We start from the raw sequence: 16294 nt of genomic DNA, 5'->3' as shown, positions 1-16294 counted from the left end.
ATGCCATTTAAATGCAGCAGCAAGTCTGACTTGGGAGAGCAAAATGGAGTAGAGCTTCTGCTCCTCAGCTGTGTGGCAGGGCAGGAGTCGGGGGGTGGTGGTGCAGATTTTGGCTGCCTTTGAGCGACCACATCCTGTCAGGCTGTGGAAACATCAGACTAATGTAGAGATCTGTCTGAGATGCAGACGTGCATGTGGGAATCTGGCAGATAATTTGCAGACTCATTTATATTCCTACAGGAAGAATTCCTGGCGCAGGGAAGGTTCCTGCCCTCACTCTTGATCGGTGTGTTCACCTGCTTCCCACCCACATCCCCATTCTCCGTAACATTTAAGTACAGTGCAGACAAATTTATTTCTACAGGGGTGTTCTTTCTTCTAGTGCTGTGCAGGAACACTGTGTGCGGCACAACAGAGAACTGATATCCAGTCTCCTACTTAACTCATTGTCCAGACCAAGACATGCACTATTATGCTATATGCAAGTAGTGTATAACAAAGATATAACAGAGATAATAAAAGACAGATTGGTTATGATGATGGTTAAATTCTGCTGACATTGCATGTTGAAATCTAAGTGTTCACAGGAGCTTTACTGAGCCCAGTGGGTATGGGAAAGCTGGGTGCTTTCCGTGACAAAGCCTGACAAGGAAGTGGTGTGCTGTGCATGAGTGGCTGCTAGAAGCAAATGGTATTCATCCAGTGTCAGATGGAACTGAAGAAACTTTCTTTTTACTGTTATATATATATATATGTATGTATAAAGGGAGGTAGAGGTAAGGCCTATGACAGTAGACCAGGCTACAAGGCTTGACTGTTGTGGCCAAAAAATTAAGAAATCTCAGTACAGAGAGCTGAGAAATATTTGGGGAAATTTTGTTCTTACTTGCTGTTGGCCAGAAATTGCCTAAACACAAACTTACAGGCTTCATATTCCTATTTTTGTGGGTATTTGTGTTTCACAGAACCCTCCTAGGACTGAGCACAAGAGGAAGTGCACCAGCCAGCCCAAGATTTTTCAGTTTCCCCATCAGACCTGGTGTGGCTTTCTCCTTTCCAAGTACAGTTTTAATCCAAGACTAAAGTATCTGGCAAGATGAAGCATGTTCTCATAGTGCAAGGCTGCTGCACACCTGTTTTGATATTTGCTAGTATCTTGGTATGGAAAGTTGACATAATGCTACCATTTTGAGAGCTGCAGATGTGGTTGTTACTTGGAAAACGAGCTCTGCGTATGGATGTTTTTGTGCCTTCTGTTTCCCAGAAAAGACTGCTGACTGTAATGTGTGGAAATGTGCTATGAAGGGGAAATGGCTTTAAACTAAGACGGGAGGTTTAGGTTGGATATTAGGAGGAATTTTTTCACACAGAGGGTGATGATGTTCTGGAACCAAGGAGGTTGTGGATGCCCCATCCCTGGAGGTATTCAAGGCCAGGCTGGATGTGGCTCTGGACAGCCTGGTCTAGTGACTGGCATCCCTGTACACAGCAGAGGGGTTGAAACTAGATGATCATTATGGTCCTTTTCAGCTCAGGCCATTTTATGATTGTATGAAAGTACTGTTACATGAGCCAGGGCTGAGAAGCAGTTGAGTAGAGTAGCTCAACTACTGAGCCAGCTCAGAACAGCATGGTAGCTTAGAGGTCTCTGATGTAGCTGCCTGTGATATTCTGTGAACAGGAGGGGAGGATATTGTACTTCGAGAGAAATTTTGGACTCCTTTACTGTGATGGTAATAACTATGGCAGTGAGCTGACGGCTGATCTCAGCACTTCATGCAAATGCCACTTCAAATGGGTGGCGTACATATAAAGATAAGGACTGCTCTGCAATGAGTGCTGTCCCCCTAATGCAGAGTGCGGGCACTTTTCTTGTCATATCCACCAAGTTTAACTGCAGGGACAATTCTGTGTTGAATGTGAAATCCTTGGAAATAGGCCTTGCTCAGTGCAAGCAGTCCCCTTCATTTTCTCTTTTTTTTTTGCTGGTCTCAGTTGGAAGTAACTTCTGTTTGTTTTAGGCCTCTGTATGGTGAGTGTGGGTTTCCGCAGAGCCTGGGCAGGACTGCCAGGCTGAATTTCTGGGTCGGATCAGCAGGACATAGCTGCGGTGTGCTCCTTAGCAAGTGTTGTGACACAGAGCAGCCCGCCGCTGCGAGCATGGTACTGCCGCGAGGAGTACCCTAGGGGGTGCAAATACTGAAAGGAAAAGGGCCTGAGTTCAGACGAACGGAACGGCTCTTGGCTTCCATCTTGCTGCTCTCTTATTTTTTGCTTTCCTTCCAGGAGTTGGTGTACAGTGACACGGGCTCTCTGTTAAGACTACTTTAAAATAGACGGAGGCAAAACGTGCAAAACGCAATTTCTGTTAATTTAAGCCCCACTTCTACGATACCACAGAAGCCCAAAACAAATGTCTGCTTCCTTGCTGGATTGGTTTTCTTCCATGAAAGACATTCCTCTTTTTTTTTTTTTAACTGCTCGCAGTCCCCCATTCTGTGACAGCGGGTCAAAAAGTCCCGGCGCAGTTACAGCGTCTGTGTCTCGGGGTGGGGGGTTGCGTGGGCACGGCGGGCCGGGCGGCTCCCAGGTGCCCGCGGGTCCAGGCCTCGGACCGGGACCGCTCCCGAGGCTCAGGGCGGGCTCTGGCGGCACCGCCCCCGAACGCGGCCGCGCGGGGCAGCCCCGGGTCCGCGCCGCCGAGGCAGCGGGCGGCGGCGCGAACAAAGGCGGCGGTAGGCGGCGGTGCGGCCCGCGCCCCGCGCGAGGCGGCTCGTCTGCTCCCGGTTCTTCCTGGGCTGGGCCGCGCCGGCCGAGGCGAGACGGCCTTCACGGCCCCGCCCCGCCGACGCGGAGCGGAGCTGCAGCGGCAGCGGCAGCGGCAGAAGCGGTGTTGGTCGCGGGGCGCGCGCGCCGCCCGTCGCTGGAGCTGCATGTACGCGGGAGGAGCGGCGGCGGAGGAGGAGGATGGCCGTGCTCAAGCTCGCCGACCAGGTGGGTGCCGGGCGGGAGGGAAGCGGCGGGCTCCGGCCCGGCCGCCGGGAAGGGCCGGAAGCGGACGGGAGAGCGACGGTCTCCTCCGGGGGCGGCTCTCGGCCGCTGCCCGCTCGAGTGGTCGGCGGCTCTGGGCGGCCCGCGGCTCTGCCCGCCCGGCCCCGGGCTGCCGACCTGAGCCGTGCCGTGCTGACTGTCAGGGCCGCGAGGGAGCTGCAGCTCAGGTCGGGTAAATGGCGGTGGGCGGGCGGCTGTGAACGGTGCTGAGTTATTTCTCGGCTCTCAAAGCGAAGAGCTTTTAATGCGTATTGTCGGTGGGTGTTTCGGTTAGTGCTCTCCGCTTTATCCGCGTTCTCGGCTGGCTGTTGCCCGCCGTGCCGTGCATAACGCGGTGCCCGCCGATAACCACGCCGTGCCGAGCCCCGAGGCCGCCCTCAGCGGCACTGCCCGGCCCAGGGCTGCTGTGAGAGGAAAAAAGGGCGAAGTGGCTCTTAGAGGAAAAGCAGCACCGTGTGACCTGGCTCTGTCCGTAGCGCATCGCTGCGCTGTGTGAAGCAGTGTGTATAGGCTCCTAGCGCGGCCACGGCACCTCCACCTCACTGCCTGCCTCCGCTCTGCTATCTACCTGCGGGCTCCTGGTCTGGCCGTGCAACAGGCAGACGGGTTTTCTTGGTGGGTAGCCATCTCTGGTCAGCTGCTGAGGGACGAACTGCTGTGTTGGAGCGCTTCTTATTGGATCCCATGTGGTTTTTCCTCAGTTTCTTCATCAGATCCTCTTTCACTTCCCTGGGAGCAAAGTAGCAGGAAGAGATGATCCAGGCTGCTGTGCAGTCCCTCACAGCAGGGCTGGGTGCTCAGCCTGCTTTGCTGCATGCTCGGAGCTCAGGTACTGAAGCTGCCTGAGTAGCTGTAGCTATTGGAGGTGAAGTGGCAGCGGCTGCCCCACGTGCTTTCAGGTGGAGCTGGAGAGAGGAGAGGCGTACTGGGAGGCTCTGTGTCTGTGCAACAATCTCTGCCTGCACTTAGACTCACTGGGGTTGTATCTGCTCTCTTTCCTGCTCTGGAACTCAGGGTGAGCTGTGCAGCGAGAGCTTGCAGCAGTTCAGGAGGCGGTTTCCTTTGGGTCACATGTAGGCAACCGCAGCTGCCTGTGTTGGCAGCCCCCTGCAGTGGGGATTGCCATACGTAGGGTGCTTCTGTGGCTTGACCTGGGCTGTGCTGTGTCCAGGTGGTATAGGTGAGTCTGTGATGCCCAGGAAAGGCCAGTTGAAACCAGCCATTCCCCCCTGCCTCTGACTGTGGTTCTGCAGTGCATGTTGCTCTGTGACCAGGGCATTGGTTGGGAGGAGAGGTCTGTGTAGGAGGAGGCTGTAGATCCTCACACGGGAAGCTTAAACGCATTTCTCCAGGTATCTTGTTTCCTCCCTGCCTTCCTTGCTACTTGTTATCCATAGCATCTGGTAGAATGCAGAGCCTTTAGGCAGTTGAGAAACCAAACCCAGGCTTGAGGGCAGACAAAGCAGACTTCCCTTACTGCTTCTCTATTGCTGCTGGTAGGTGCTGAAGTATTGCTGTGCTTAAGCCTCCAAAGAGATGGTCACTGCTGTCTGTACAGGTGGGAGAGCTCAATTCCAGATTGTTGCAGGTTTTGTTTTGGGCATGTATATTACTTGAACTTGTTTCCGAGTGGGCACAACTGCTATCTCATCCGTTGTGCCATGAGAAACCCTTGAATCACATTACCACCAGAAGCGCATCTCTGCCATTGTTCATTTCTGCATGAATTTCCTTCGGGTCTGTCTGCCTTCAATAATCCCCAGCAGTCCTTTTGAATGACTGAATGTTAAATTGAAAGTAACCTGAACCTACCTGACACAAAGGTTAAAATGCTGTAATGATGACGTGTCTGTGCAGTTGTACAAGTTCTAAATGTTCTTACTGTCACAGGAAAATACTGCAAGAAGTATTCCAAAATTTAAAACTTTTTTTGACCTATTTTTTTCACCACTTTTGCAGTGAGTGTTGATTACAGCAAGCATGCAAATTGCTTTAAAGTACTCAAAGTATTGAGTTTTTTTTTTTTGCATTCTCAGAGTTGCTGCTCTGATGTTCTTCCTGATGAGTCTTCTCTCCCTTTACCCTCATTCTCCCAAGTGCTGTGGCTGTTCCTCCAGCAGCTTGGGTTCTACCCTGCTCCTGGAGCTTCCTGCCCACTGCTGACAGTCCAGACAGAGCCTGTCCTCCATTGCTTGTCCTCACACTGGGTGCTCTGTTTCCCGAGAGCCATTTGTGCGTTTATCGTTTGCAGGCTTTTCAGGAAAGAGCCAGGATGTCCTGCTGAACGTGCCTTTAATCCTCAGGGTTTCCACTGATGGCTGTGGACAGCAAGCGAACTGACAAGTGCTCCTGTCAGCACTCTGCTGAAAGGTTAAAACATCGCACAGTCCCACTGGCTGGAGCCTGCCAGAGGCTACATGCACCTCGCTGCTGCTGAGCTGTATGTACCTCAGTGTCTTCAGCCCTCATGTAGTAAACACCACAATAAGTGTAGGTTACCCTTACGAGTGTGGTGGGGGCAATGGAGCCTGGGTAGATGGTTGAGGCATGCAGCGAGGCCAGTGTTACCTGCCGAACCCCCAGTGTTCGCTCATTGTCCTCAATGGCTGAGAGCAGTGGAGCCAAAGGGGCTGTTTCTCTGCCTTTCCTGGGTCTGACAGTTCTCATTGACCATCAGGATCCATTTTATTATGGTCACAGAAACAGCACTGAACAGATGTTTAAAATGATTTTAAACAGATGTCAGAAATCATAAAAATTGTCTGGGAAAAGGGAGGGCTTGATCTGAATACACTTAAAAGCAAGATGAGGAAACAATAACAATCTCCTAACGGAGCTGATTACATTTCCGAATGATGGTGCTTTTAACTTATTTCAGAGTCACTCGAGTGGCACAGCTGTCTGTCTATCTCATTTCTCTCAGACAAGGAGGGCATCTCAGAAGATGCCCCTGATGTGTGCTGAGCAATGTCAGGGTGGTGAATCTGTGCACAGCCCACAGATCAGTCTGTGGGGTCCTGTGGTTCCTTACTCTCAGCATTGCTGGGTGATGCTGAGCTGTGTGTTCATGTGGGCCAGCACCCTGCCCCATGGAGCTTTGTTCAGGTCAGGTGTGGCCCAGATGTCACACATCTTGTGGCCATGTTCTCCTCTCCGCAGAGCTTCCCTTGCCAGTCCCCATCCCTTCCTGCAGGGCTGTTAGGAACAGCAGGATAGTTTTGGTAGCTGGAAAGCTCGGGCTAAGCAGTTCCCCCAGCTGCTGCCTGTGGCCTCAGCCTGGTTCTAGCTGCCGTACTGGGACGTGTGGCAGCCTGCTGCTGTGCCCTGCAGCTGCTGATGGGTGGGAAGCAAAGCATTGCAAAATTGCTTTCAAAAGGGGGAAATTATTTTGCAGTTTAATCCAAGGGTTTGAGGTCATTACTAAAGTTTGCGAGGAGCTAGTCAACAAATTACAGCATTTAGTTGTGGCTGGGTAATTGGGACATTCTCAGAAGGTGCATGCTTTTTGACGGCATGTGTTTTGCTTTGAGTGGAAGAAGTCGCTCCTTTCTGCAGCTGTACAGCCAGAAATGGAGGCTGTTTGCTTGGCCTTGCCTCACAGCACTGAAACTCTGAGCCTAACGTGAGCTGGATGTTTGTGCTTTGTGTTACGAGCCAGCTTGATGTGCGGACATGTGTTCCTTTGCTGGAATGATTTGTTATGGCTTGCTTCTGAATTTTAAAGGAAGTGCTCGGATAGTGCCCCCTCCCTCCCTGCAGCTGCGTGCTGCTGCATCCCTATGAGGAAGAAAGTACAGCCGTGGTGGGTGCGCAGCTCTGACAGATGCACCTGACTGGAGCTGTGTGCTGAGCTGGGCAGGCAGCTTTTTTGCATAAATAAGTTGGTTTCTCCCCCCAAAAAAACAACACTTGTGCTATTGGATAATGTCTATTGCAGGATTGCTGCAAGGGCTTTTTTTTGATTACTTCATTGGCACAAAAGTCTGCAGATAACCAGTATGACAGATAACTCAATGTTTAGGCATTGCCACTTCTCTTCTGGCAAATTCCGTGACCTCATCTAATGACTGTTTTTCCCCCCTCGTGTTGCAGCTGTTATAATTTCAAAGACTTGTTGCTTTTTCCAGTGTTTTTTGTCCACACGAAGACTTGGAGCAAAAAGATCACCTGGTGCCTCCTGAGTTGCACACCTATAGCTGGTGTCTCTGTAAACAAAGTATTTGCTATAGAGAGAAACAATAGCAGAGACCATCTAACTTAAAGACTTTTAATAGCACAAAGGTAAAGGTGAGGCGTTGCTGTCTTCTGAGCCGTGTCCTGGCTCCCCACCCTCAGACCGAGCTCTGTGTTGGCTCTGGGCTGACTCTGGGGAGCTTGTGGCAGCACCTGTGGCTGTCTGTCTATGGATGAAGTTTGTTTTTCCCTTGCTTGTAACAGACAGGTGGGCTACGTGTGCTCTTCACTGTGTTTTCATTCTCCCCTTCCTAGCTGTGGGCCAGCAGGATTTAGGGACTGAAGCCTGTGATGGTACCAGCAAAACACTGATGTGCTCAGTGTGTTCTTTGCTTGCTTAGCATGCTGTGGGTAAAAAGGAGAGAACAAAGGCCCAAAATACCCTGTATTGTCTTTGTGCTTCCAGCAGCTTTAATGCACTTGCCAGTGAGACTCTTGGCATTTATCTCCAATTTAAAATCAAGAGAGGGACTTATTTAGTCATTGACTCCAGGAAAATGTCCAAAAACCCCCAGCAGCCATGTGGGGTGCCAGAGCCTGTAAGCATCCTTTCTACCTCAGTGGTGTACATAGGTGAGTGGTCCGGTGGCTGTCCTCCCCACTGGTGGTGAGAGCTGAATGATTTCCATGGCAGAGTTCAGGCTGAGGACACAGCAGTGGCAGTGAGTACCTTGCCCCAAGTGCTACTTTCCGTGGGGAATCTCAGGCTGCTCTGCACGCTCTGCCAGTGCTGTTTGAGCTGCGTGGGCTGATGCCAGTTTTATGGTGTTGCAAGAGGGGAAACAAACGGTGGCATGCAGTTTTATAGCATGGTGTTAGCAAACAGCCTATTTAGAAGTTGGCTCTGTAGTGCGCGAAGTAGGCATTGGTGCTGTGTAAGAGGGAATGCTCTCTAAGGAAATGGTTTCTAGGTCACCTGGGAAGTAAAGGTTTATTCTGGCTGTTGGCAGTGGGCAGCTAAGCCTGTGTCATGGGCTTAGCGTTGTGTGCTGGCAGCGCGAGTGGTAAAAATGAGATCAGCCTTTTGTGTGGCAGTGCCACTTGTTTAGATTAGCAGCCTCACAGTGCAGGGCTGCATTGCCTGCTGTGCACATTAAGGCTGGCTGGGTTCTGAGAAATGGAGGTAACTTCTTAAACAGGAAAGCTGCTGTCAGTGGACAGGGTGGTGCTCCTGGACATGTTCACGCAAGGTCTGTTTCACATCAGGCTGAAACTTGGTAGTTTCTTGCTACGTTTTGTTTGTTGTATGTCAGTATTTGTATATGTGTAATCAACTTCTAGGTAGAAGAGGATACTCCTATCAGAAGTGTTCTTGTGAAGACCAGTAAATTTGTGCCCTGCTGCCCAGAGAAGTATTAATTCTGCAGTGCAGTGGGAGCAAATAGAGCTGAGTAAATTTGTCCTCCTCCACAGAGGAGGTACAACTCACTCCCATAGCCATGTAGACCAGAGACATACCAGAACTACCTGGAAATGGAGCTGGGAATGACAGTAAGCAGCAGGGCAGGCACATGATCCACGGCACCTCTGGTTCCTGCAGTGCCAGCAGAGGAGTTCTGCAGACAGCTGTCTGAGGATTTGGTGTGATTCCTTCTGGGTGCTGCTGTGCAGACACGTGGTCTCCAGCACTTTCAAGAAGACCTTCAAAGGCCTGTAGACTGCTGACAGTGGCCTGGAGAGTTCTTCACTTGGCTCTGTAGGATCAGAAATACTAAGGAAGCAGACAAGCAGACGTAATTCGGTGCCTTAAGCTTCGCTTCTGTTTTTTCTGCCTCCAAAAACCTCTGGCACAGAGCAGGCTTTTACTTCATGCCTTTTTACAGCTGTCTTCCCAGTGGCCAACACAGGGTGCTCCTCAGAGAGTCTTTGACCCACAGGAGTAGCAGAACCTCTCTGTGTGTTATCCAGCCCCATGAGCCCATCAAGCTGTGCAGTCTGCTGGATGGAACGACACTGCTACTGGCTGGGATATTACAGCATCAAAGCCCAGCAGTGTGAATAACTGTGCTACAGCTCTGTAGGTGCTGAATCTCTGTGATAATGTTACGTTTGGGAAATAATGACTGTTTCGTTCTTGGTGCTCTCTCTGTTGTGATTTGTTTGCTTTCAGGCAGTAGGCTTGGAGAGAAAGCAGTCCAGATTTGTCTGGTTTTAACAGAGTGTTCTGATAACATTAATTGACCCTTGAACATGCACAGTGATAATTTTAAGCCACAGTGGATGTCTCACTAGTGCAGCAAGTCTCTCTACAAAAAGAGTAAGCGATTTGCTTGGATGAGAGCCTGGTTGAGCATGCCTTTCTGTACACATTCCCACATGTCGTGTTTCCCTCAGAGCTGTGCTGGTCCCGGGAGTTTGCAGTGTGATGAGTGGCATTTGACACAAAAGCCATATTTTTGCCAAGTCCACCTTGAACTAATTTAAAAAACAGTCAGACCTAGTTTGTGCAGCTCAACCACTTCTTGAAGCATACATCTGAAGAAAAGGTTTGCGTTACCGGCACATCCTTAGCAATATAAACAGAAGAAATATACGTATAATTTCCACAGAAATAGGAGCAGGAGAGGCTTTTTTTGGCTAGAAATGGCTAAGGGGCTGCCCCTTGCAGATGGGAGGTGGATGAGGCTGCAGAGAGGAGCTGCTCACTGCCACTCACTGCTTCCCGGTCCCGCCATGGCAGAGCCTGGCTGGTGATGCTACTTCTGACTTCTCCGACCCTTGGCAGTAGCTTATCTCAGTGTTGGGACTTTTGGAGCAGGTCCTTGCTGCAAGCTATTTACACTGAGGCTAGCCCTGGAGTTAAGGATCCCAGAAAGAACAAAGGAGTTTAAGTGTGTTTTTGATCACCCCTGCTTCCCCAAGGCAAAGTTACATTATTTTCTGTGAGCTAATCTCAGTTGCACTTGGAAGTGTACAGAAACAGCTTCCCTCAGACAATTGTTCTGAGTAGATATTTTGGTGAGGGTGCCCTTTGCATAAAAGCATCACTTGCTAGTCTGTCTTAATGCACTGTGCGAGTGGAATAACTACTGGCTAATTATTGCAGAAGAGCCCTTTTGGAAGATATTTGAGCTCAGAAAGCCCCCATCCCACATCAGTTTCAGAGAGAAGGCTCTTCTCAAGGAATAAAACAGTTCATTCTTCGGTGTTTAGAGAAGAGCATACCAGTGGTAAGTTTTATGGTGCAGGACTTAAAATATTTCACGTTCATTAGCAAACAAGTACCAATTAATTTTACATTATAATGCTTAAAGAGTAGACTGTAAGGAATGGTATTTAGTTGAGACTGTTTGGCAATTATGACCTTGTATATAATAACAGGCTGAATAAATTCTTGATGTGAGAGCTCACTATTAATCAACAGAGAGTTAATTAACTGTGTTGCTTGCACAGGAAGCGCTGCACAGAGCTGTCTGGCTCTCTGGAGTGCCACAGGCTGAAATGTTTGATTGGTCTGAGACCTGGTGCATTTCCCCAGGATTTGCCTCAAAGCTGCTGCAGAAGGGAGCAGGCTCTGTGCTGAGCACTTGGGCAGGTCCTGGTGTGACACTGTGGTGCTGTGACTTTCCATCCCTTCCATCAGGAGCCTGGAAACCAACCCTCAGAGGAGTACTGAGTATTGGAGATGTAAAGGGATTTTTCAGCTGTGGATTTGGACAGATTAATCCTACATGGCTGTCTGGGAATTTAGGAATCAAGGCAGTAATTACAAGTTATACCCATCTGCTCTCATTTACACTTCATATAGGATATTTTTCTTGTCCTTTCTTTTTCCTTAGTTTGAGAGTAGCCCCCAAAGTAGAAAATGAAAGATGTTCAGCACATCTTCAAAGAGAAAAGCATTCCATCTTGACACTGCTTGCCCCTCTGCAGTCCGAATAAATCTTGTCATTTCCTGAGTATAGGATGCTTAGAGGTGTGAAATTGACTCTGCATTTTAGACTGACACGGGCCATCATTTTGGTGGTTTGCTTTATTGTTGGCTCAATATGAATACTATCTTACGCTGCTTTCTGCCTCATTGTGGCTGAAAATACACTGCCTGTTAAAGGCTGCTTTTACTGGTAAAACATTTTTATGGCTGGGAAACGTCAAAGATTTTTTCTGCTCTTTACATTTGTGTATAATGATTGCTGGCTTTGAGTAGCAAAGTGTTTTACTTGCCTTCTCTGTCCACCGAGACAAATGGTTTTCCCATATCCACCCTCATTTATGATGCGTAATGGGATGCCCCTGACAGTTCCTGATGGTGAAGTAATTGTGGGGTCTGGGAACAGAGAAGGAAGGACAGGGGAGGGGAGGAGAGGGCAATGTATTTCCCTGTCAGGTCTGGGGGCAGAGGGGCGTGGTGATTCAGCCAAGCTTTGCTCCCCTGCAAGCAGACCTTGCCTCAGCCATACAGCTTCTGCATTTGGTACAGAGAGAGGCAATAATTACTAAAAGTTGGAAAACCATGTATTTTTTCCTTCCCAATCAGAGAAGCAGCAGTGAACTGATCCCTCCCAGTGTTAGCCCCAGCATGCATCTTATGACTGTGCACTGGTGCTCCCAGCGGCCCTTCCTCCCTGCTCAGCAGCCCTGCTTTGCATGGGCACCCAACACTTCCCCAAATTCAGACTTCTCGCACCCAATCTTGTGTCACAGAGGACATGTAAAGATCAGACTTTCTCCTCCATTTCCTCCCACTCGGTCTGTATTCAGCAGCCTTTTCCTTTCTTGAGGTAGCCGCAGGATCTGCAGTGCTCTGGAGCTCAGTGGTAAAGAATCCTTAGCTTTACGTGGAGTGTTGCCTTCCCCTTCTTTCTGGGCTGCAGGAGAGCCAGGCTGGTTTTGTCCTAACAGCATCTGGAGGCTGGAGGTGGTGGCAGCAGAGTTGGTAGTTTCCCAGATAGTTTTGGGTATAGTATGTCATTTGTGGCTCTTAATTTCTTACATTTATAAAAAGAGCTTTTCCTCATTCTTTTTGGCCTTAAACTCTCAATGTCTCTTGTTTATTTTATTAAGCAAAATGGAAATGATTTCATAGGCATATCAGATGTAAGCTGAGGACAATGACAAATGATGTGAAGGGTCTGCTATGTGATATGGAAGGTGTGTAAATGAATGGATGCAGGCAGAAAAGACTCAAGAAGAATGAAAATGGCCACAGTAGTGTGAAACTTTGTGAAGACTCTTTATGAGCCTGTGGAGGATAAGGAGAGCCCAGGACTTGAGACAGACAAACATTTTGCCATTTGAAAAGGAGGAAGCGAGGAGCCAGGGGATTAGCAACTGTAATGCCGACATTGTGAAGTGTACAAAGCAAATTGTTGAGCAGCAGATTCATAAGCATCCAGAGGATGTTAAGGTAGTTTAAAAGCAAAGCCAGAACCATCATGGAAACAAATATCCCAGTGAAGGACCTATCTTTACTCTTTTTTTTTTTTTTTTTTTTCTCCAAAGGCTCACATTAACTGGAGGACTGGCATTATTTCAGATCCTGGTCCCCCATACGTCAGTGACATTGGAACTTCCCTGTATTAAATGGTTTGCAGCCTTTCTGATAGTGTGAGAGGAGGAGGAGGTGAGAATGCAATGTTGGAAAGTCATATTTCTTATTTTTGAGAGCGTCTGGGATGGGGGACATGAGGAATTCTGTGAAGGGATGTCTTTGCTGTTAATTTTCTTATATGCACATGGAATGGGACTTTGTGCAGCCTTAATGAAACCTGATGTTGTATTCATGATACCAGCAGCAGTGCTGTAAAGGCCCAACACTTTTGCTCACTGCTGTAGCCAGAAAGAGGCTAACACAGGACTGTAAGTGCTTGCCTTGTTCCTCCTAGAAGCGTGGTGGGATGGGCTGGCACCTGGGTGGTTTTCTGCAGTTTTTAAAGTATGAAGCTGAAACTCTTTCTCTTCCCCACTTGCTTTCCATAACTTTTTCTTGCAGACCCTGAGAAGCATGCTGTTTTTGGCCTGTGATACGGCTTTCTGATCAAGCTGTGATGTAGCTGTGGCAAGTGTAGTGATACATGAAGATGCTTTTGGCATGAGTAGGAATTGGAGGATTCTCTTGCCAAGGCAGGCAGTTCCAGTTTCAGCATGCAGTGAGAGAAAAATAAGCCATTGTCTGGTTTAATGAAAGCTGTAAAACTAAGGGAAAATAAATGTGCTCTAGACATATCCTTATAAATATGTCAAGAATGTAACAGTGTCAAAATCCCCCCTGTGTTATAAGGTAACAGTGGCTTTAAGATGCTGATTCTTCGATTCAGAAACATATTTAATCCTTAAATGGTGCACTGTAGATGCTTTCTTGCATGCCAGTACAAATATTTCCAGCATGTTATGAGACAGATGAATGAGCGGAAGGGAGAAGATAAACTAAGGGATGTTTTCTGATCACAAGTGTTCTTTCTATCAGTTAGAAAAGCTGTCTGTTTAGAACATTTTGGTTGTTACTGGTGTAACAGAAGAATGAGTGAGTGGAAGTTTTAATGTCTGGTGGGTGATATGGGTCTGTTAGCATCAGAACACTTCCTTGAAGTAGATGTTTTTTTGTTTTTCTAGTGACTTGCTAGTAATGTAGGTTCATAGGTTTTAGTATGTAGGTTTTAGTGCTTATTATTTATTCAGAAATTGGAATTCTTAAGACTTCTGGTTACAAAGGGCATATCAGAGTTTTTGCTGCTGTGAATTTTAAGAGCTTGATATATTTGTTATATTTTTACTTTCATAATAAATTCCCACTGAAAGGAATAGTGATCTAAAAGTTAAGAGCAGATAAAATCTATACACAGCAGATCTGTGAATATGTTTAACTGTTTCTCATGATTACGGAGCATACTTATAATATATATTTATTATATATTATATATATATAATATTATATTATATAATATATATAATTTATTATTATATTAATATATAAGTATTTATAATACTTATAAATGCTTATAGGTGAACTGAATTAAGTCAAATCTTGAGAAGAAATGGACAAGTTAATGAGGTTGTGAGAGTAACAAGCAGGAATGGTATTTTCACATACCTTCTGTTCCTGGGACAGGCTGTTTTATGACAGACAAAGCCTTTGTGATAAGGCAGGTGTTCTCTGTGGCTGATGCCAGTTCATCCTTTGAACTCCATGTTCTGAAACCACATTGTAAGCGTTACTTTTACTGTAGCAGGTTGACTTGGTGTCGCAACTGTATTGATGTGTTCATGCCAACATCAGGGGACTGATCTCTTTTTCATTCCAATCAATTCTGAATGGAGCCTCTGCAGTTGTTTTCTCCACCTGGGAATGTCTGGGGGACCAACAAGGAGAGGAGCAATGATGAGAGCAGAAATGATGCACTGTTGTGCATCCCCTGGGAGGAGAAACCCGAACATTGTGCTTAGAGCATTTCCTTTCTCAAATGTTGAATATTTTCTTTTAAGGACGACTGTGCTCCTCTGATATGAAAGCGTCAACACTGCTTTTCCTTATGAGTGTAATAGAAGTGTCCCATCTGGTGTTACAAAGATGTAGGTCTGAGCATAGCCACAGTTCCCTACTGTTCAGAGGCCAACATTGCAAGCCTCCAGTGACTGCCCTGTAGCTGGATTGCTCAGGTTAACCCGTTATTTAAAAGCGAGTGATGATGTTTTTTCCTTTCATTCTACTTTTCCAGAGCATGCAAAAGCAGTATGCACCGCTCAGAGCTACTGTCTTCCATCAGAGCTTGCATCTTCCATAAAACCTCAGTGCCCCTGTTCCTACTTCAGCTATCTTATTGAATTCTGCTTGTTGATTCTGAGACATGTTCTCCCTCTCATCAGAGTACTTGAGACCTTTCGGCTGACTCTGATTTTCCCTTCCTGAACTTTGTCTTGCTTCTTCTTAAGCCACCCACAGTCTGCCTCTGAAAGTGTCTTATAATTATTTTCATCTGTTCTTTCTTTTTGATATTTTTTTCCTGCTTTCTTCCTGTCTTTTGAGATTATTGCATGCTACTTGTTCTGCCAGCTGAGATTTTGCTTGACTTGCATTCTCAGCAGTGCTGCTGCCTTTCAGAGTTTCTGTAAAGGATGAGCTCAGTGCAGGTAGCTGGGCTGGAATGGCTCAGCGGGGACCTGGCACCTGGCATGGTCAACACAGGTATTTCTTGTTAACTGAAGAATGCTGTGTGTATGCATGTACACATGCAGTTTTACACCAGGGTATATATCTGTGGATCCTGAACCTTTGAGACAGTGTCCTCTTCTTCCTTGTTGAAACCACTTGTCAAGAATTCCTCTTTGAATGTTGCCTTCTGTCTCAGGACCATATAAGTCTGTATCTGCTATTTTGCATTCTGTCTGGTTTTGAATTATCTGGTGCTAAAATATGCATGTGAAGAGCTCTGTCCTGGTGCTAGGCAGCACCTATTTTTGTAGCTGCGGTTGAGTTTCTAAAAGATGTTAAATTTTTATTTAAAAGACTTTATTTTGGTGTGTGGCTCCACATAGTTTCATGCTTAAAAGATCAATAAAACCACATCCTGACTCTAAAAGGTAAGAAGTGTTATTGAATGTTAGGAATGTGTCCAGTACATAGATGTAATGTATACTGAATAGTGCAATATAAACATAAGACTGCAATATATATTTTAAAATTTATAATATATTTAAGACAAATGTGCAGTATTTACAGAACTAAGAAATTATTTACAAACTTGTTCTCTATTCTGCACATTTCTCCTGCGTGGGCTCTACGTCAAAATCCTTTTGGAGAGCTGCAGTAGCGATAGGGCTGTGGTTTCCATTATGTCCTAGTGGGGCTTTCTGAAAGCAGCACAGAAGAGATGCAGGCTCTGAGCAGGCAGCTGCCCGAAGCCCCACCCAGTCCTTGTTCCCTTGGCCCCCTGGAGCAGGACTTGCCCACTGCTGAACTGCCAAAGGAGCACCCAGAACTGAGCCGTGTTCCAGCATAGCTCAGGAAGTGAAGTCAAGTTTCATGTACCAAAATAAGGAAAGCCTCCTCTAACCTGTTTTACAGAGTCTTCCT

General features: G+C 47.2%; 1 protein-coding gene across 1 annotated transcript in view; it reads left to right on the top strand.

Moving 5' to 3' along the window:
• The first annotated feature begins 2562 nt into the window (after positions 1–2562).
• The window catches only part of ANKRD44 (ankyrin repeat domain 44), a 109307-nt gene continuing 95575 nt past the window's right edge, over positions 2563–16294 (top strand). The window contains 1 exon segment of the mRNA XM_085228593.1: positions 2563–2994. Coding sequence (XP_085084719.1) covers positions 2968–2994 — 27 coding nt within the window. The 5' untranslated portion in view covers positions 2563–2967.

This window comes from Meleagris gallopavo, chromosome 7 (genome assembly GCF_905368555.1).
Source record: "Meleagris gallopavo chromosome 7, MGAL_WU_HG_1.1, whole genome shotgun sequence".
NCBI classification, from domain to species: domain Eukaryota; kingdom Metazoa; phylum Chordata; class Aves; order Galliformes; family Phasianidae; genus Meleagris; species Meleagris gallopavo.
This window is presented reverse-complemented; position numbering and strand designations above follow the sequence as displayed.